This window comes from Egretta garzetta, unplaced genomic scaffold (assembly GCF_000687185.1).
Source record: "Egretta garzetta isolate BGI_Z169 unplaced genomic scaffold, ASM68718v1 scaffold308, whole genome shotgun sequence".
NCBI classification, from domain to species: Eukaryota; Metazoa; Chordata; class Aves; order Pelecaniformes; family Ardeidae; genus Egretta; species Egretta garzetta.
This window is the reverse complement of record NW_009260670.1, coordinates 1234963-1255582: the sequence shown is the minus strand read 5'-3', so window position 1 is coordinate 1255582 and position 20620 is coordinate 1234963. Positions and strand designations below refer to the sequence as shown.

At 34.5% G+C, this 20620-nt stretch overlaps 1 protein-coding gene across 1 annotated transcript in view; it reads right to left on the bottom strand.

The window, feature by feature from the left end:
- Positions 1-660: 660 nt before the first annotated feature.
- LOC104132397 (cadherin-10) overlaps positions 661-20620 on the bottom strand; it is a 48833-nt gene continuing 28873 nt past the window's right edge. Inside the window, exons 3-9 of the mRNA XM_009645676.2 lie at positions 14822-14941; positions 14077-14244; positions 8893-9080; positions 6101-6354; positions 4000-4136; positions 1596-1717; positions 661-699 (exon numbers count right to left, since the gene is read on the bottom strand). Coding sequence (XP_009643971.2) covers positions 661-699; positions 1596-1717; positions 4000-4136; positions 6101-6354; positions 8893-9080; positions 14077-14244; positions 14822-14941 — 1028 coding nt within the window. The remainder of the gene's footprint in view (positions 700-1595; positions 1718-3999; positions 4137-6100; positions 6355-8892; positions 9081-14076; positions 14245-14821; positions 14942-20620) is intronic.

Below are 20620 nucleotides of genomic sequence, written 5' to 3'. Positions count from 1 at the left end.
GCATTTTTTTCTCTTCCTGTGAATTATTTTCTTTAAACAATCATTTGAAACTCAGATTTAAAAAAAAAATAAAATGTTATAATTATATCCCTTTTAGTAAACTTGGCATTTATTTTATTGATGAGACACTAACTGAGCTCTATAACATTTTAAATAAACATTTATGCATACATGCACTTATTTAGTTTCTTATTTATTAGTAATAAATTATTAGTGTGGGGGTTTTTTGACTTTTTAGCTGACAGCCTTTTCTGAATGTAAACAGAAAACCAGTTTAATGCAGAAATATCTTGTATATTTATTTTTAGATTATATTTTTATATTTATTTTTAAATTCTATTGACCTCTATTTTAGATAGCTCGGAAAAATAGAGTTCCTCAAAATAATGTTTACATGAAAATATAACTGTTGTATTAAGCATTTCCTGTATCCTCTATAGTTAGCAACCTGGACAGATCAGATTTTAAAACCTCAGAGTAAGATTTGTGGATTAATTCATTTCAATTTGTTATTTACCCAGGAAATTTTCTGTGAAGCTGGAAGAGGAAAATTCAGTGTTCTACTTTTTCAATTCTTAATCCATATCTCATATTGGAAGTGATCAAAATATTATTTTAGCATTTACAGAAGATACTACAACTGTCAGAAATTCTAGATGTTTAGCCAGTGATTTCTACTTGTCCAACAGCTTGAATTATCTTATAACCCTCATAGCAGACAAATGCCCTTGCTCAGTATCTTTAGATATTTTATACATTAGAAATTTGGGCCTTTAATCCTCTGTTCTAATTTCCATATGATGTTACTTTAGAAAGAAGAATGGCAACCTGGATGTGACATTTGTAATACAACCTGTATGTCATACCTGTAGGACTCAAACAGTTAAGACAAGCTGGCACTTCTCCCACGTTCTATTCAAAAGTGCTAAAATGATTGCACTGAGGTACTACTGCTACTGCTTTAAAGGATTTATTATTGACTGACTGTGCTCTGGGTCATGCTGTGCTCTAACAGGAAAACAGTTTTTTAACAGTTCTAATAAGCAGCTGCCTATTAGGAACTGGATATTAAGCATGGCAGTAATTTCACTTAAACTGAAGAACGCAGTTCAAAAAATGTATGGTTTGTATTTTCTTTTCAAAATTTTTTGGTGCGATAATAAAAGATAAGCCTAACAATCATGAAAAAAAAGTGCGACATGTAGAAGTTTGTAATCGTCATCAGCATGGATTGAAAAACATCTGAATTTTGCCATTTGAAAGTTATTGAAAATATAGATCAAAATTTTTAATAGCTGCATATAATATTTTACTTTGTGAAGATAACAGCAAAATTATGACCACATCTCTTGGACATACTAGTCAGGTTTTAACAGTAGTACAGGGTTAGGTAAAGAAAACTGCTAATTCACACACCAATGCTGTTGTAATACATTGATATTTCACTCTAAGCTTCACCTACAGACCTTCTTTGCTTTTATTTTTACCATTAAAAAAGCTATTTTGGACATTTTTCCCAAGCAACAGGCAAGAATGATCTACAAATGAGTGCCATAGCAAAACTGGGTAGCGCAAACTCTTTATCAAAAGCATACCTGTCCAGCTCTTGCATTTTCACAGACAAAAGTATCATAGAATACAGCGAACTGTGGGGCATTGTCATTAACATCCAAAATTCTTACGTAGACAGGTACACGAGTGGTATCTTTGGGGTTGTCTGACAGGAGAAGAAAGAAGCAGAATGAGATTATTTTCCTACCAAGAGTTTTCTGTTTTCTTCCAAATATGATGAACAATAGACATGCAAGATTAGGTATGAAACTGGTCAAAATTTAGCGTACAAATTAATATCAGGTAAGAATCAGGCCTCCTGAAAAATAAGGACATTTTCTGCTTAGAGTAAAAAATAAAATAAAGTATTGGAAACTAGTGAGTAATTAAGGTTTTACATGAAAATAGAGTCTGCAACTCTTAATAATCTATGCAAATGTAGTATATGAAAAGCACGCCCATTACTATCATAACAAATTTGACTATTTGGTGGGCTCAAGAGTATTATTCTCCTGTAAGGTTTTGATTTTTAATTTTAAAATTATCTGTGATCTATTTTGTTTTACACAGAAAAGATATTATTGACTTTGTGTATACATATTCTGAAAGTTTTTCAAGCCTGACTTTCCTCTCTTGTGCCTTAATAAATAGGGAGAAATTCCAACAAAGCCAATGAAAGTATCCCCAAAAAAATCTGGTAAAGAATTTATTAGAGTCAGACTTTTTATGTTTTAATTATCTTAAAAAATATGAATGTAGATTTTCAGACCTTAGGTTATGAAACAAGAACAGTAACCTCCCCCTTGCCAAATGTCAAATCCCTAGTATTATTTAGAGTGCCCTCTCACTAGTATAGGCTAATTCAGGAATACAAGTGTCCCTGTTCCCACTTGCTGATCTAGCTGCCATGCAAAGGATCTGAAATAATGTCTGGGAATAAAGAAGTGCAGCCATTTCTTGGAATTCTGTTGTCTGGTAGCTGTATGACATACTATATGATTTTTCAACTTTGACGGAATAGGATAAGTAACAGCAGAGGTAATTCAAAATTACTGATTTTTTCCCCCTTTTAAGCTGCTTCAAATAAAACAGTAAACATTTAGGAGTGGCTGGTATTAAGTTCACTTGTTACTAGTAACACCTTTGCTAAAGATTGCAATGTGGATCTTTTTGATGTCCTGATTGGTTAAAATGGCAGGTTTAGGGCACTGCTTTTCATAGCCTTTTGCATTTTTCAACTAACTTTCCAAATGAGTTCTAGTCTTAACACTGCTGTCCCATTCTTTCATGCTTCACAGGTAATATTTTTAAAGGTTTAAAGACCTAAACCTAATCTCCCCCTTCACTTCTTTCTCCAAAACTAATGTACCTCTTTGGAGAATGCCAGATACTCCAGCTAGGTCCAGAATGTAAATTTGCTCAAAGTGTCCCGACAAGGAAATAACCTTACCACTGTGATATAAGCATACAAGGATACTAAATGTTTTCGTTATATAAATACTTCTGAATAGTATTCCTACAACACTGGACAGCACTGTGAAGGTTTGTAAGCTCAGGACCACACATCACAAGAAAAAAAAAAAAAAAAGGTTTAAAAGTACAGCTATCAGGTGTGCTCATAGCAACCAGCCTGTTGCTCTGGACTACAGAAATGGGAACAGGTACACTAAGAGTGGTTAATTGGCTGAACATGATGTTCCATTTTGTTCTCTGCAGTGTAGTCCTTGCCAGCCGTGCTTCTCTGCTGATCAGCAATTTTTTCTTTTTTTGACTGGTGCAGAATAAACCCTAAAAAATAGTGTCTTTGAAAGCAAGTGATCCTAGCTAGCTATTTCAAAGATCAGACTTCTGCCCCTTAGAACATTTTTTGTGGGGCAATTAGAGTTAATCTCAATAATGTAGCAGGTTTAGGAAGATCTCTGCTTTCTTTGTATTTTTAACACGAAAATATCTACAGAGAGCTGATTTATATAGTCCAGGAAATCCTACAGCTTAGGGATCAAATTGAACCTAACTTGTAAGATGTATTGATTTCAAGAGCTGTAGGTATAGATACCATAGGAGGAGATATTGAAATTATGTATAAGGAAATGCAGAAAACACTAAAGACAAAAACATAGATTGCCATCCTGAATTATGCTACTTTAACAGCAAAATCATGTCATTGTCTTCAAAGAAAATGAAGAAAACAGAATTACTTGAGTATTATTATTTAATCGGGTCACACTTCAGAAGTAACTTGGACATTATAAATGTCAGTGATGGAAGTAGGTAAGGAAAAAAGCAATGAGGAGATAGCTGCTGTTAGCTACCCCTAATTTACTTTCCCAGAATATCTAATAGAAAGAGGTAGGGAGGGAAGGAAGGTAGTTGTTTTCTCATGAAGTCACAGCTGTAACTTTACAGGCTCAGGAAATTTGAAAGGAAAAAGAGACCAAATTGGCTTACTGATCTCAGCCGCTATAACGCTAAGATTGTGCCATTGTGATATCTCACGGTCAAGTGGCTTAGAAGTATAGATGGACCCGTTTCCAGAATGAATATTAAATATCCTGTCAAGGTCAGTGTGACGATCCAGAGAGAATCTAAATATGATAAAGAAACAAAAAGTGTTGTCAAAATTATAAAAAAAAATGTAAGAAAGCATATATTTCACAACACATCAATATAGCTTTTAGGTTCTAAATGTTAAATAACAAAGGTTAGTTTTGATAAGACATATATTTAGTTTCTATAAACACTTATGAAAATTCTTAAAGTTAGTTCCGTAGAATGAGGAATAAAAATTGCAAGAATGTCATAAATATGATACAATAGTGTAAAATTGGATCATCTGAGCTTTTACAGGCATATATGAGAGTCATAAAAGATAAGTCAGAATTTCAATCTAATAATTAAAGAATTGTTTTAATCCCGAAAGGAAACTTGTCTTTGATGTACTGTTCCTTCAGACTGAGACTGACAGCTAATTTATGAGCTTTTCAAAAGTATTGTTATAAGCCTGGCTTCTGCACTTTAGGGTATATTCATTTACCAGGGATCAAGTTAAAAAAAAATCCCTATAAATATAAGTTCACATGCAGAACTTTCACTTTCATGAATATACTAATGGACCATAGAAGGACCTCTTATGTCCCTATAGTTGCTGTACTACTGCAGGCAAAACTTCTAACACAATACAGCAGAAAGTCAAACTAGAGTCGGAAAATTGCACTTTCTTCCATTTTTTTTCTAATATTTTTGTACTATAAAGAAAATTATCACACATATCTTTTATTTTTCTCTTAAAGAAACTAAATTTAGGTTCAATGGTCCCCTTCAATTTTTTAGAATTTTTTTTGCCCTTATTACTATTGGTTTGCTCCACCTGCCTTTGTTAAATTATGTTAAATTGTTAAACTATGTTAAATATATGAGAATATAATTTAATGTCAATGGGACATAGAAAAGACATATATATTAAGTTGCTATTCTGTGTAAATAATAGTGATGAGGGAAATACCCACCACAGTTCTTCAATTCATCAAGTTGTGTCAGAAACGAAATGAGCAAAAGTTCTGAGTTTGTTCTTTTTCCAGTCACAATTAAGAAAATATAACTAGTAAAATTGTCAGTTCTCTCATGCAATTAGAGTGGATAAAGATACAATGCTAAGTTATCTATATATCCTTAAATTTTAGAGGCTTGGTGTTATCATCTCCTATCTTTTTCATACACACGAATCACCATAGGAGAAAATTAGATTCAGTTTAATTTCCTAATCCAGTTTACCACCTGGGCCTCATTAAGAAGTATGTGGTAATTGACTTCAAAGTCAGTAAATAAGGTTCTTTTGCCAGAATGTAATTTTTGTACATTGTTTGGTATTTCAGACAACACACATCCAACTTGGACAGCATTGTCTTACTTGCTTGTTAAAAATTATGCATTATAGAAAAACAAACACACACCCCCCCCAATATAGTTTACTACATTCAGCTAGATGCAATGTAGCACGTAGCATCTAGTACTATACATAGAAAAGATTTTAAAGATATTAATCTTTCAGTGTCTAATATCTTGTGGTATTTAAGCACACACAAAGATAATTTTACTTTGTATAGCAATCATTCTGGAAAGCCTGCAAAGCTGGAGGCACCAAACAAAGTAGGTGCTTACTTTCCAGGACTGACAACTGGAAGCATTATAAGGTTCTTTCCCTTTCCTGGGCCATAGACTGGTTTGGCACACTTTTTCAGTGTGAATCAAGAAATAGTCTTGAAGACCCTACTTGAAATCGATGTGTAATTTTGTAAGTTTTATGAGATTTGAAGTACTAGAAAATATTTCCTGTGTCTCTTGTATGCAAGTGAATGGTTGTTCCCTGAGGTGTTCAGAAGCTTATGGATAGCAGTCTCAATTCTGTCTGTCCCTGGGACACTAATAAATAATAGAAAAAAACATTAGGATCTTCTTCCTGTGTACAACGTCTGCTTGAAAATTCATGTTGTATTACTGTTTCTCTTAATTTCTTTAGCAAATGATATGTTTACAGAGACTGGAGTATTACCTTATTGGACTTGAGGCTGAATCAGGATCCCGTGCCATTACTGTTCCTATTATTGTCCCCAATTCAATATCTTCATGTACTTCAAAAAGGTAAGAAGATCTGCTGAAGATGGGAGGTTCATCTACATCTTCTACAGAGATTTTCACAATAGTTGTATCTTTGAAAGGCCCAAGGTAATAGAAGCGTGGATCCACATGGGTATTCTCAGCTTCTACTTTCAAGGTATACAGTCGTCTCGTCTCATAGTCCAGTGGCTAAAAATGAAGACAATGATAAAGTTTATTAACTTAAATTACATATCAACAGTTGTGAACCTATATACATAATGGAAACTGAAGAGGACTCAAGCCTTATCAGATATTGCCGTGGGCTGGGGGAACCCCAATACAGTTCAAATTTTCTACATCCTAGGATCACATCCTCTAGTAAGAAGTTTCCATTGGTTTTAGACGTTTTTCTTCCTAAATATTATTTGAATTATTATCACACCAATGACAAAAAGATTTTCAGTGCAAAATTACCAATTAATTAGTGAATTTTGCAGCTGTTTCACAAGAATATGGATTTGGAACAACCATATAAGCATTTAGAATACTTGAAATACCAGCATTTCAGAACAAGGTACTTAGTATTAATATTTCTCAGGAAATACTATAAAGTCTTGAATAATCAAAATGGCCTGAGTATCCTTATTGTCAAACAAATGTAGCTGGCCTTAAATATCAGGAATGTTTTAGGTTTCTTTTAAGGAGGGTGTGTGTGTCAAAGTTCTTTATATCTAGAGAAACAGTAATAGCTTAATCTTGTTCCTTTTCATTTAATTTAATGAATCCACCATCAGAGATTTTTTTTGCAAAATAGATTTGACATTTTTGTCAGCAGTTCCTTTTTAAAATGGAATGAGGAAAGGTTCAGGGTTATAATTAGAAATTATTTTGGATAGAAAATAACCTCTATTCCTTCAATTTTTTCTAACTGTCATAGATGAAAAGTGTTAGCTAATTAATGATACTGAGGAAATGAGCAAGCTGAGAATTTACCTTTTTGACACAAAGAAGACTTCATTAACTCCCCCAAAATCTCAGGGAGATATCAAACTGGTGGTTTTCATTCATCAAAATGGGTGGTAGAAGACTTGTTTTTTCTGCCTAACTGCTTTTAAATACAAATTTGTGTTCATGAAAGATGCCAGAGTGACAGCCTAGAAATCTAAATATTCTATTTAAGAGCAGAACTATGCAGTCCAGTGCAAGAATGAGTTTCCCCACGGCCCAAAATTTGTTTTAAAAAAGTAGCTAGAGCAGAAGGCAGAATATCTACAAATATAATTGAGAAATGCAAGACAGTGCTGCTGTTTAAGCTAGATCTGAGACTATTGGTGTGTCTATAAAATGCAACATGCGGCTGTTAAGGGATGCTGGCTTCAAGCCTAGAACCAAAGAAGCCATGTTAGTTCTCCTTTATTCTAATTAGCTGGCTTAATTTGCCAGAGGGTGCACCGTGCAGAGGTAGTTAACTTGCTACTAGTACATTCATGTCCAGTTTGGACATCTCTTCAGGCTATACTACAAAATATGTATATAAAACATATAGATTATACAGGTATTCCAACATATCACCAATAATGAACAATACTGTTGCCCAAATATATGAAATTGTGGCAAAGCAATTATTTTTTCTGTGATAACTTGTATAGAAATACTTGTATAGAAAAAGTTTTTTTGCAACAGGTAGTAAATTCAGACGTCGTAACTTAAGGGCTCAGTAAAGGAACACCAGCTATTTGTAGTTATGCACCACTGAAAAGAAATGACAATCAACATGGCTAAATAATAATTTTTAAAAAGGCAATATTTTTTAAATTGGCAAACTGAGCATATCTTCTTCCTTGTTAAGTTAATGTTGTTGTCTGTGCTATCCAAATAAGCTACTTAGTTACCAATATGAGAAAGCATCCTGAAAACTGCAGAATGTGTCAGATTGCTAATGACAAAATGAGAAGATCTTGTTCATTAATATTTATCGGTGACATTTTTGGAACTGCTATGTTATAACTGATGAGGTTTTTATGCTTGATCCAGTTATTACACTGTTCTTTCAAGACTATATTGATTCAATTTAATAGCAGTCTGTGAAAAATCTGAAGCGAGCAAGAAAGGATCATCTCAAGAGAAGCCTTCACAAACTTCTAGGAAAAGGAAAAATATTAGGCCACAAACTTTGTATTTTCATTCCTTTCCAGGTAAACTACAATGCTGACTACAAGCATAGAAGGACATAGAAATTAAAGAGGAACACACTGATCTTTGCAGAACTTATCTTTTCCTTGGTTGACATTATCAAGAGATGTGAAGATATATTTTACAGCATTGCTTAATTCATTATTCTATGCTTAAGGAGATTTGTTTTAAAAGCTGATATAAACAGTGTTTTATGTTAGAAATGCTGCCTGCATTCTTTAGAAACATATCTCAAAATCCCAAAGAAAAGGACTGAGGGACTTCTGGAAGGGAAATTGTTGAGGAGCAGGAGAATGGAATTTCTAAGTGTGAGATCTTAAACCTCTGAAAGTGCTCTGAGATGCAAGACAGAGGGCAGAACTAAAGCTGGCTCTGAAACTGGGACACCATCACTGTTCACTGCTCATGTGTTAGCCCACTGACATGTTGGAAACAGGAACAAAACAAACAATATAGTTTGCGACTCATATGATCTAAGCACTTTTTTCCCAATGAACACTTGTAGCATAACATTGACACCAAAATCAGTTTGTAAATATTGCTAACAGACACCTTTCGCACAGTTATGATGCCTTCCTGTGTGTCCTTCTGTGTCACAATATCAAACATATCTGTCCCATCACCATCTATAATTCTGTACTCTACTTCTGCATTTTTTCCAGTGTCTGCATCTGTGGCTTTGATGCTGCCAATGGCTGTCCCAACTGGGGAGGACTCGGGAATGCGAAGGTGGATGGTACCTGTCAAAGAGACAAAGAGTCACTCAGGAGGTCCACAAGCCATTACATATGCATTAAGTAACATTATGTCACACATTAGCTGATTACACATTTTTGTGTATCTTTTACTCTAGAGAACTTGCAATTTAATACTGGGAGGATGGGAATAATGTAAGGCAGGGGAAAACTTTAGGTAGAAGATTGAAAACAAAATTGTAGAAAAAGAAAATAATAGAAAAATAGGATTAAAAATTACCTCTATTCTCCTATCTCAAAGAAGAATCAAATAAGTCTGTGCTTTTCTTGTCTATGTCATTCCCGAAACATCACCTGGAAAGACTGCTCTGTGTTCTTTTCAGGTTTCACTCTGCTTTTTTCCTCTTAATATCTGAAGTGAATATTTTGGGACACATTTTATATCTATTTTATCATGGAAGCAATATAAAGAACAGAATCCTCTGACTTCACTGGCCAATTCTAAGCAGCAGACTGACAGTTCAGCTTTCAAAATTAGTAGTCAGATACAATATTAAATAAATTTGAATGACTTGTTAATTCAGGGATAGGTTTTTGAAAATCCAAAAGCAGAAGGTGTGCCTATACTTGTTAAAGCAGTTAATTTGTACTTGAATAAGACTTATGAACATTGCAATTTTGGTTTTGTGATACTTTTCCTATCTCAGTTGTATCCCTTTATTGTGGTGTCATACAGCTGATAAAAACATTAGAAGAAAACTGTCATATTTCAGACATGCTGCAATAAATTGAAATAGATGTCTTACCATACATGTTAGTATTCTATGTCCTAGCCTTACTGTGAAAACTTTAAGGGTTGAGATTTCTGGTCCCATCTGTCGGAACATATGGTAGGAGAACATGTGGAACACACAGTGCACTGTGAAGAATTCTCAGTAAAAGATTTTAAAATGAATGCAGATACAGCTGTCATTCCAAAGATGGAAGTTAAGTCATCAAAGCTCTATTTAAAAACATTTTCTTCTCTGGCCTTAACTAAGTGTTCCAAGATTTGCTGTTTTACTTAGGGACTTCCTAATGTAAGTAAAGTGAGTTAGAAAGATAGTTCAGTTAACAGTAGCACAAAAGTGGAAGTGGCCACTCAATCTTATCATATCTTCAGGAAAGCACAGGTAAGTTGCCTGAGGATTATCAGTGTCTCTTAATAGACTATATTACAAGCCAGCTACAGAGTGAAAAAAGAACTGGGTTTGGTTTTGAGAACACTCACTGACTCTTAATAGACTATATTACAAGCCAGCTACAGAACTGGGTTTGGTTTTGAGAACACCCACTGAACACACACACACACACACACCCATTATTCATTGGAACATTTGAGATTTTCATTCTACAGAACTAGATTTTTTCTGTTCTGTTATGTTGTAGCTTGCCAAATGTAAAAAAAAAAAAAAGGCAAAAATTCAAAAAAATAAAAACAATCACATAATTTGTAATTAAATGTTGAACAAAAAATATTGACATTTAATATCTTCATATAAAGAAGAAATCTTACTTAGGTAGCTTTTGATATGAAACTGATATACAGCAACAGATTTAATACTTTGTGGCCATAGACACTCCACATTCTATTTATATGAATTTATTTTTACTCAGTTACATTTTTGGTATTTCAGATGAGTGGTTTATCTTGCATTAGCGCTGACATTTTCATTACCTTTCTCTAATACCTAAATCTGTGTACTTTGCTACATTAGTATATAATCTCTCTGTAATCGCCTAATGGTTAAAAAGCAAAAGAAAAAATAGCCTTTGCTCCCATTTAGTATTTATTCAGTACTGTGTGAGACTATGGTGAAAGAATACCTTTTTTCCCAATTAATATTTATATGTTATCATTAGTTTTATGGTGTGTCAACTATTCCCCACATTTTTTCTGGAGTGCTTAAAACTACATCCCCAAGCTATGCCTTGTGGACATTACTTTGACTCCCACTGCAATATCCAACTCATTAATTTACTCTACAAAGTGCTAAGAGCTCATATCTTGAATTGCTAATAAGGTAGTGGAAATAGAGAGGGAAAATAACCCAAAACTTATTATCAGAAAGACAATTTTATGTCTAACATATCCACTTATGGAAATCTCCACCATATTATGAGACACTTAATTTTATTATTTTTGTCACGCAAGACATTTAATGCATTGACCAAGTATGGGTTGCAGTGCAGCTTTAGACACTGTATCAGAACACTAACTACACCAAACTAGAATTATTTTTGCAAAACCCTGCTGTTAATCCTTTTTCTCTCACTTTTCTTCCTCAAGGAGAGTCATTTAGTGTTTGCATTTACTCCAGTGGGTGATGCTCCTTCATTGGTCTGTGAGGAATAAAAATGGGAAGATCAAGGAAAGTAAAAGCTTTTCCATACACAAAGGAAATCAGCTGGAAAATTAAAGTCCACACACTTGTGTCTGGAAATATTTCGCTCAGTCATAAAGAATGGAAAAGCAATCTTATTCATGTTTACCCTTCTCCCATTTACTCTTCAATAGGCACATAATGTACAGGTAAATATTTTTATAGAGTAATATATGCTGTAGTCTCGCAGGAGACATGGGCTACCATAACTCAGATGCACTGAGTTTCAGTCAGATTCAAGTTCCTAAGTCCATAAACCACTTTTTTTCCATTTATCATTGGTCAACATCTCCTTACTTCTGAGAACGTTTGGAAAGATTACAGATGAAACAAAGATCCAATATCTGAGGTCTCTGATGGCCTTTCTGTGCAGAACCTTGATAACATTTTCAGTTTCATCATGTTTCCTTGGAAGTACAGCCACTGCTACCTATATTGTTTTCAGGAGATTTTTAAGAAGAGAGAAATATTCTAAAGAGTCTTTGCTCTGTAATCTAAACAACAGAAGAATTAATGGCTCTTTTGTGGTTTTTTAGAAAGCATAATAAAATACAATATGTAAAATTTTACACAATTTAATATGAATTACTTGTGGGAGAAGTTTAATCTGTCATGAAATATTTTATTGAGATATGTAGCTGTAATATGCTACTGAGTCCTGTGGAAACATAATAGACCTTTTAATTTTTTTCCTGGTAATTTATAAATCTGATATGAATTATTGTCTCATTAATCTAATACACATCTGGTTTTTATTAATAGAACAGAATAAGAATAATTGAACTTAATCAGTATCAGTTCCAGTACTCACATTGAATTGTATTAAAATTGGAAAACATTATAATGTCTATTTGCATTTTGAAATTAAATATAAATATTTTTCTAAAGCCAATTGCTGGTTTTGCTTTCATATCTACTAAAATGAGTCAGCTTTATAAATGTTTTAGTTTTCATTTCTAGTGAAACATTTATATCTAGGAAAGCTATTGGCAGTAAGTAGAGAGAAGAACAAAACAAAACAAAACAACAAAAAAAAAACCCATGAGAGTAAGATGAAAAGTTTTTTTACAGCAAAAGTCACATCTGATTTATACTGATGTTAGTAGAAAAATGCATAGATATTTCTGGGATGTTACATCAGATCCTTATCTGACTCAAATATGATGTTGGACTGCCAGATAAGTAATGTAAAAATGCCCTAGAAAGTTGATTCTGTCATTCTAAGTATTAATTTAACACACTGCTTAAGAAACAAGAAAAAAAAGTATGCATAAATATGCATGTTTGTTGTTTATATGCTGTCATAAATGTAGCTGTTGAAATTAGCTTTTCTGTAAAGCTTTGAACATGACACCTCTTTGAATAGTCTTCCTCGATAAGTCCAGAGAGGAGTAATACAGTTTTCCTCACCTACACAGCACTGAAATTAACATAATCCTCTATATACAAATGGAAAGAAGAAAAATAATAAATAAAAAAGTTGTGGGAATCCAAAGAACATAAAATGACAAATTAACAATAAATTCCATCCAGAATAGGGCCTGTGTGGAAATGCACAAACTGTAAGTACTCAGTTGTTCATGATTTTTCTATTTTGGGTGTATAGATGAAATCACATGCTGATAAACATCTTAGCTAAACACATATATATATTAACTATGATATTAAATTGAACATAATTATGTACTCCATTTGTGCCATAAAAAGCATGTTAAAATCAGAATCATTTGAAGCTGAGTCTGTTATTTTGAGCCTGAAGGCTGATCCAGCAGTAACTACTGGATTCAGCAGAGTTATACAGAAGAAAAAATAAAAATGTGTGATAAGGATACTCTACATCCTTTAGCTATTAAGTATGTCCAAACCATGTTGCATGTATTAGAACTTCAGTATATGCAAAATGCTTCAAATGTATTTCAAATGCTTAACCTTTAACAATGTTGGTGTTACACAGTTTAATATTTCCATTTTACATGTAGACCAAGAATTTTTATATTTTCATTCAAGGATACAAAGTCTTGATAGCTGTACTATCAGAAGTTAAAAAGCATTATAAAAGGCTTTGGTAAACTTAAGCTGTAAAAAAAAAAGTTAAACGTAATTTACTTTACTTTGGGAAATTTTCTGTTAGGTTTTGTGGCAATTGTAACTGGAAAAGTACAAATCTGCTTGATTCCCTTCAAGTAATTTCTTTCCCATGTTCTTCATGATTAAATATTTAAGTAGATACTACTACTATTCAAACATTTCTGCATATGTAGAATGACTACATGTTCTATTTTCCAGTGGAGGAGTATGTAGGATTTAAGCAATAGGTAAGGGAAAAGAAAAACATTGCCCTAATGCTCTTATGAGTCCACCTACCACCCCCTCCCATAGTACTGGAAAGTATTCCAGGTTTGCTGCAGATATATTTGTCAATTCAACTGTTTTCCTAACAAACAAATGCTGTAACATTTAATATACAGCTTTAATAATAGTGAATAAATCAGTACATAAGCCTTTTGTTCATGTGCGCCCCATAATCTAGATTTACTCTAAATTAAACCAGATGGTGATTGCTCAACTCTTTAGTTTGAAGCTCTTACAGTGCAAGGCAACTATTAAATGCAGCTTACTTTGGGGGAATCGAGGTGGATTGTCGTTGACATCAGTCAAAGTGATGTTCACAGTCGTGGTCCCTGATAATCCACCCATCTGGCCTCCCATGTCCTTTGCTTGGATAACTACTTGGTACTGCTCCCTGTTCTCTCTGTTCATGTTTGGCAAAGCAGTCCTGATGATGCCTTAAATAAAGAAAAAAAACCACTGTTAATAATCTATTTTTAATGTGCAACAATCTGCTGCATCTTTTTTGTATTAGTCTGTGAAACATAATTCTGAAATATTAATTTTAAGTACAAATTTCTGTTCATAAATAGCCTTCAATACAAGCTACCTCTTTGTTAACAAACCTTAGTTCTACATCACAGCTTCCTTTCCAGTTTACATTTCATGCTAAAAATGATTCAAGATGTTTATGTTCATGTTCTTCAAGAAAGAACACCTTTTATTAGTCCAAGTAGAACCATTAAGAAAAAAAACCCAACAATTTCTAGGACAGAAACTTTTATTCTTGCCTTTTTCAGAAATGTTGCTTAGATCCTTTACCACTGTAAAGTTACTTATGTGTCATAGTGTCAGCTGTAATAACTCTCAGTTTTTATATTTGTTATAAGAATTATAAATTATGAGGAAAAAAACAAGAAATTATTTTATTTCAGTTATTGTTTAAAATTATTTTTTCAGGTGATCTAAGATTTTTTAAATTAAAGAAAAAGTATACAGTTTGTGATAAATGAAAATAATGACCATTTTCCTGACCTGTTTCTGGTTCCACAGAGAAATATGGCTGTCCCTGAAGTATGCTGTAAATTACTCTGGCACTGTTTCCATATGAAGGGTCATCGGCATCAGTAGCTGTGACTTGCACCACAGAAGTACCTGAAACACCCAAAGTCAACTTAGTTGATCATGTGTCAAGTTTTACGTGGTACTAGCAGAGGTCCAAGCACATCAATTTCCATTCGAGCAGACCCCAAAGAAAATTTCAGCTAATGTCTACTGGGCTTTTCAAATATATGATGTAATAGTCAACTTCAGATACATTCTTCCCTATTACAGGATCTTATTCTACACAAATTGAATCTAAACTTCCCTAATTCCACAGGCATGATTAAGATCTAATTAGCAAAGGTAAACAATAGCTATGGTTGAGCTGAATTTTTATCCTTACCCAGCTACAATTATTTCATACTTATGTACTCACTTCCTCTTTTGAGGAGACTTGTTTTTATTACAATAAATAACTGCTTTCCATTACTTAGAACAGATTTATTTTAATTTTTTTGTCCAATGATGTTAGCATGGTATGAAACTACACATGCAGGAACATGACAGAAAAGATGCTTAAATAGGTCACTGGAATTTGGGAAAAACTAATCATCAGTTCTTCCTACCTTGTAGGTGTTAATATATATAGATACTATCAGAAGAAATATTGCCACATGGACTGTTAAATCTGCTGATTATTTAGACTTCAGAAAATGTTTAATCTTAAAGACCATCTCTAAGTTTTAGTGGAATATACTAGCCCTTCAAAACATGAAATTCTTACCATTGCCTCTGCCATTTCTTGCTGAATCAAAACAGTTTCTACCTCCTGTTCAACTCTTCCACCAGAGATATAAAGTGTCAAGAAGTGTCTACCCTATTATACCTCCATAAAGTGCAGATATGATTTTAATTATATAGGAAAGAAGTGAAAAAAGCCAAGGAAAAGAAAATAAAACATCATATCCACTTGACTGGTTAGCCATGGGCTATTCTGAGGATCAGAAGACTTTCAAACATATTTCTCCTTTTATGCCAGTTCTTTCCCTTGACCAAATACTGCCATATATTGCAAAATAAAGTACGTGTAAATCCAAGACACTTGGCACAACTATTTATTCCCTCTCATAGTTTGACTACTTTACTTATTTATTCTAACATACACAGAAAGGCAAACAGAAGTAAATGCTAAGCTTTCAGATTTTGTTTGGGATTTCACAAGATGACAACAAATCTGCTTTTGACAAATGAATTGTTCAATCATGTGAACAATTGCACCAGTATCAATGGAATGAGCTTGTGCCTAACTGTTGAATCAGATGAGTTCTCCAAAATTTTCAGTTTTCAACTGTTTTGGAACAGAAACACTTGCTTTAGTGAGTCCCCAGAAGTACTTGCATTTCATAAAGAAGGCATAATAGGCAACTACCTGGCTATAATATTGCTGATATTAAAATGGAATGAGTCACTGATTTAACAGAATAAAGCCTCAAACACAAAATAAAATTTTAAAAGATAAAAAATTGCTACACAATGAAAAAATAAGATAGAAATTATGAATATTTTCCACTGTACTAATGGTTGCTTTAGTGATCATCTAGATTAAGGCTAAAACTGAAAATCTGAACATCTTTACAATATAAGAATGTATGATTGGTAGAGCTGTCCTAAACACTTCCTCTGTTTCCAGTTCACAAATATCTTGTATACCATCCACACTGAACTCCATTTGTAGATATATGTCTATATAACTATCCTGTTAGAAGATACAGAGGCCTTTTTGTTGAATATATTTAAGTTCTGAGGAGTATTGCCTTGATTCTGAAATGCACTTTTTGGACTATCCTAGTAGGTAGCAAACTGCAGTGCTAGAATGTATACTTGCTCTTAAAGAGTATTTGCTCTGAAATAGCAAAGAGGTGAAAGATAAGAACAAATCATGTTCAGTAACTTCAGTGCTATAAGTAAAAAAAAAAAAAAAAGCACCACCAAGTACACTGATCAGCGTGGCATTATCCAAGTACAGATTACAAATCCACCATTTTATATGCTTAAAAAGAGAACAGTCATCATCAAGACCTCTGTCACAACAGTACAATGTATTAATGAGAAAAATCTACATGAAAAACCCATGAAAGGTGATGTTTTGTCTCTATTACATGTAACTGAATTATTACTTCTTTCTAATTTTCACGTTTCCTTCATATGTTCAAACTATCAGTATTTATTAATAGGTCAATTGTATGAGATTTTTATTTAATTTTAGTTTAAAAAATCATGCAGAATAACTTTGAAGGATAATTTGGAAGAAAACTGAAGAACATGTTTAATTGTTTTAAAATAAATTTTTAAAATTTCCATTTACAATGTAATAATATGTGTCTAATAGTTACTGCTGCCTCAGGTTTGAGTGTCATAATGTGCATATAATATATTAATGCTACTTTAACACACATACACATGAAATAGAACAAATCATATCAGCTATCCTTCGCTCTAGCTGCAATGAACATGGTGTGAGGGCATGGCTATACTTCTGCCTGACCTTGAGGATGCAGAAGTCATCACTTTGATCTTGGCTCTTGCTCATAAGAGGAAGAGAGACATGGTCTCTAAGCTTCCACCAAGGGATCAGTGATTCCTATGAATAACCTGATAGAAACTATGCAAAGAAGCAAACAGCAGTATATCAGTATTATCAGTTATGTGGTGCACATCAGCTGTCAAACTATCAGCTTGTTTTGCTTTGCTGCTGTTCACTGAAGTCACTGATGATGACTATTGGTCAACACTATAAATATATTGTTTGTTCTGGTCTGAAACCTGGACAAGAAATCCCAGGGCACTAAAGATGATCAGTTGTGCTGAGATTTAAAAACTATAGTGTGACTTAGGCAACATTACTTGGTCCAGGCCTCACTCTGTGTTTTACATAGGCATAGATTGCTTCTGATGAGGTTGGTAAGAGGATCTGAAGTCTAATCTGGCCTTCAGGATCTAAAGTCTAATCTGAACTCTATAGGAGGGCATAAAGGAGACAGTCATAATATACTGGAGAATATGGCACCAGCTACGTTATTAATAAGGCATATAAATTCTGTGATTTTCTCCTTGGATACTTGCAAATTTTATTATATGATAAACCGGAATTATACAGTGATGAGATAGTCCCAGAAATAAACTGACATTTTTCAGATTATTGTAGTTCTCAGAAGGCATATTTTAACATAATTTTAATTATAATGTTTGAATCTCCCTAGGGTATGGTACTATAATTGCAATTAATATATTTGGCCCTTTTTAATGTATTCCTTGCAAGCATTTTCAAACACCATACAATTATTAATGACTTTGACCTCACAATGCATTTATGATGTAGATGTATTAGATAAGAATCACTGAAGAGAATTAGCTAGAAAAAACAATCCACATAATATCCATTGTAGAGCTGAATTTGAAACTTATATTTCCTTACTCCCAACTGAGTTATGTGATATTTAACTTCAGCAAGTACCCTCCTTAGTAAATTATCCATACAAATAGCAAGTTGAATTAATAGAAATTTTCTGCTTTTTCTAGCAGAAAAGGGAGAAAATAATGACACATTCTCCCCTGAAACAAACTATTTAATGAAGCAGAATAATAAAGAAGTGGAAAGGGCTGCATATTCAGAGAAGTTGATGTTAGAAAGGTCTTTGGCTACATGGTACTTCTGTAACTTGGAAAACAGTAATCTGGAAACAAGCACCTCAGTGAATATTTCCAATTCTTTTATGAGGTCCCTTTTGAAGAAAAAAGTTTAATCTTGGGGCTTTTTTGGTTTGGTTTGGTTTTTTCCCTTTTTTGACCCCACTCCTTATGGCAGGATTTGTGTGCAGAGTAAAACTGGAGTTTATAAAACATCTAAAAATGTAATATAATAATTTCAGTTTTCAAAATCTGTCATTATTGAAATTATTGAATTATAAGTCAGAAGATGGAAAAGAGTTTGGTGAGAGAACTATAGAAAAACGATTAAAGAAAAATCTTTGTTAATATCAAACAAGAAGGATATGAGCCCTGGGGAACCCCACTGGTGACTGGCCATCATCCCGAGGGTTTACTATAACCCTTTGAGCCCGAACCATCAGCCAATTTCTCACCCAATGTATTATGGACTTGTCTAGGTGTGTGCTGGACATTTTGTCCAGAAGTATACTGTGAGAGACAGTATCAAAAGCTTTACTAAAATAAATAAAGAAAAAAAACCCCAACAAACAACCCACATCTACTGGCTTCCCTTGGTCAACTAGATGGGTGACCTTGTCATAGAAGGAAATTAAGTTGGTTAAGCAGGACTTTCCCCTCCTGAACCTGTGCTGTCTATGGTCAATGACTGCATTGTCTCTCAAGTGTTTTTCAGTAACAACCAGAATAACCTTCTGCATAATATTACCAGGCAGTGAAGTGACAGAGAGGCCTGTAATTACCAGGGTCTTGCCTCTTAACCTTCTTAAAAATGGGGAGAACATTTGCAAGCTTCCAGTCAACTGGGACCTTTCCAGACTCCTAAGACCATTGCAGAATAAGGGAGAGAGGTCCCGGAGTGACACTGGCCAGCTCTTTTAGTACCCTGGGGTGAAGCCCATTGGACACCCTAGATTTATGCATATCCAGCTGGAGCAGCACATCTTGACCAAGTTCAGATTCAGCTGGGAGTTAATGGCCCGCCCAAGTCACGGTCTTCCAATACAGGGCTCTGAGGGTCCCAGGGCCCATCATCAGTGTGAAAACAGAGGCAAAGAAGGTATTAAACATCTCTGCTTTGTCTACGTCCCAATTTGTGAGGTGACCAACCTCATTAAGTAACAGACCAATGTTATCTCTGATCCTCCTTTTGTTGTTAACATATTTTAAAAAGCTCTTTTTGTTGTCCTTCACAGTACTGGCCTGCTTGAACCGTATTTGAGCTTTGGCCACATCAATTTTCTCCCTACGGTGGTGAACAGCGTCTCTCTAGTGCTCTTGTGCTCCTATTTTTCCTCTCATTGTTTCCAATGTCTGTACACTTTCCTTTTCGACCTAAGTTCTAGTAGAAGATCCCTGCTGATCCAAGCCAACATTTTGTCCTGCTTGTTTGACTTTTGACACTTTGGTATCGGCTGCCTCTGTGCTCTTAAGAGATGGCTCTTAAACAGTGACCGTCATTCATGGACCCCAATACCTTCAAAAGCAGATTCCCAGGGGACCTTACTGACTAGCTCCTTCAGCTGCCTGAAGTCTGCTCTCCCCATATCCAGGGCTGAAGTTTTACTGGCAGTTTTTCTCCTACCACCAATGATCAGAAACTCAGCTACTTCCTGGTCACTGTTACCAGGGCAGCCATCAACCACCAGTTTGCCCATGAGTCCCCCTCTGTTTACAAACACCGTCTTTAATCCAGGCCCCAGGGAGGCAGCAGACTTCCCTAAGAAGTGGGTACAGACTGTACATTGGGCATTCTGTTCCCTTCAGAAGAGAGTCTCCTATGACAATGACCCATCTTTTTTCCTTTATGGAAGCAGTTTTGACACAGTGCATAGGCTGCCTTAGCCTCAGCGACACCTCCAAACTAGATGAACCATCGTCATTGTTCGGTACCTCTTGCAGAGCCTCATACCTGTAATGCAAGGGCACCTAGGAAGTTGGGGTAGTCATGAAGGAGACACATCTGCTGCACCAAGCAGGAACTTGTCACCATTCCCCCCTATCCCATAAGTCACTGCATTCTGCCGGGTGAAGAGAGGACAGGGAATCCTCTGTGTCATGAGT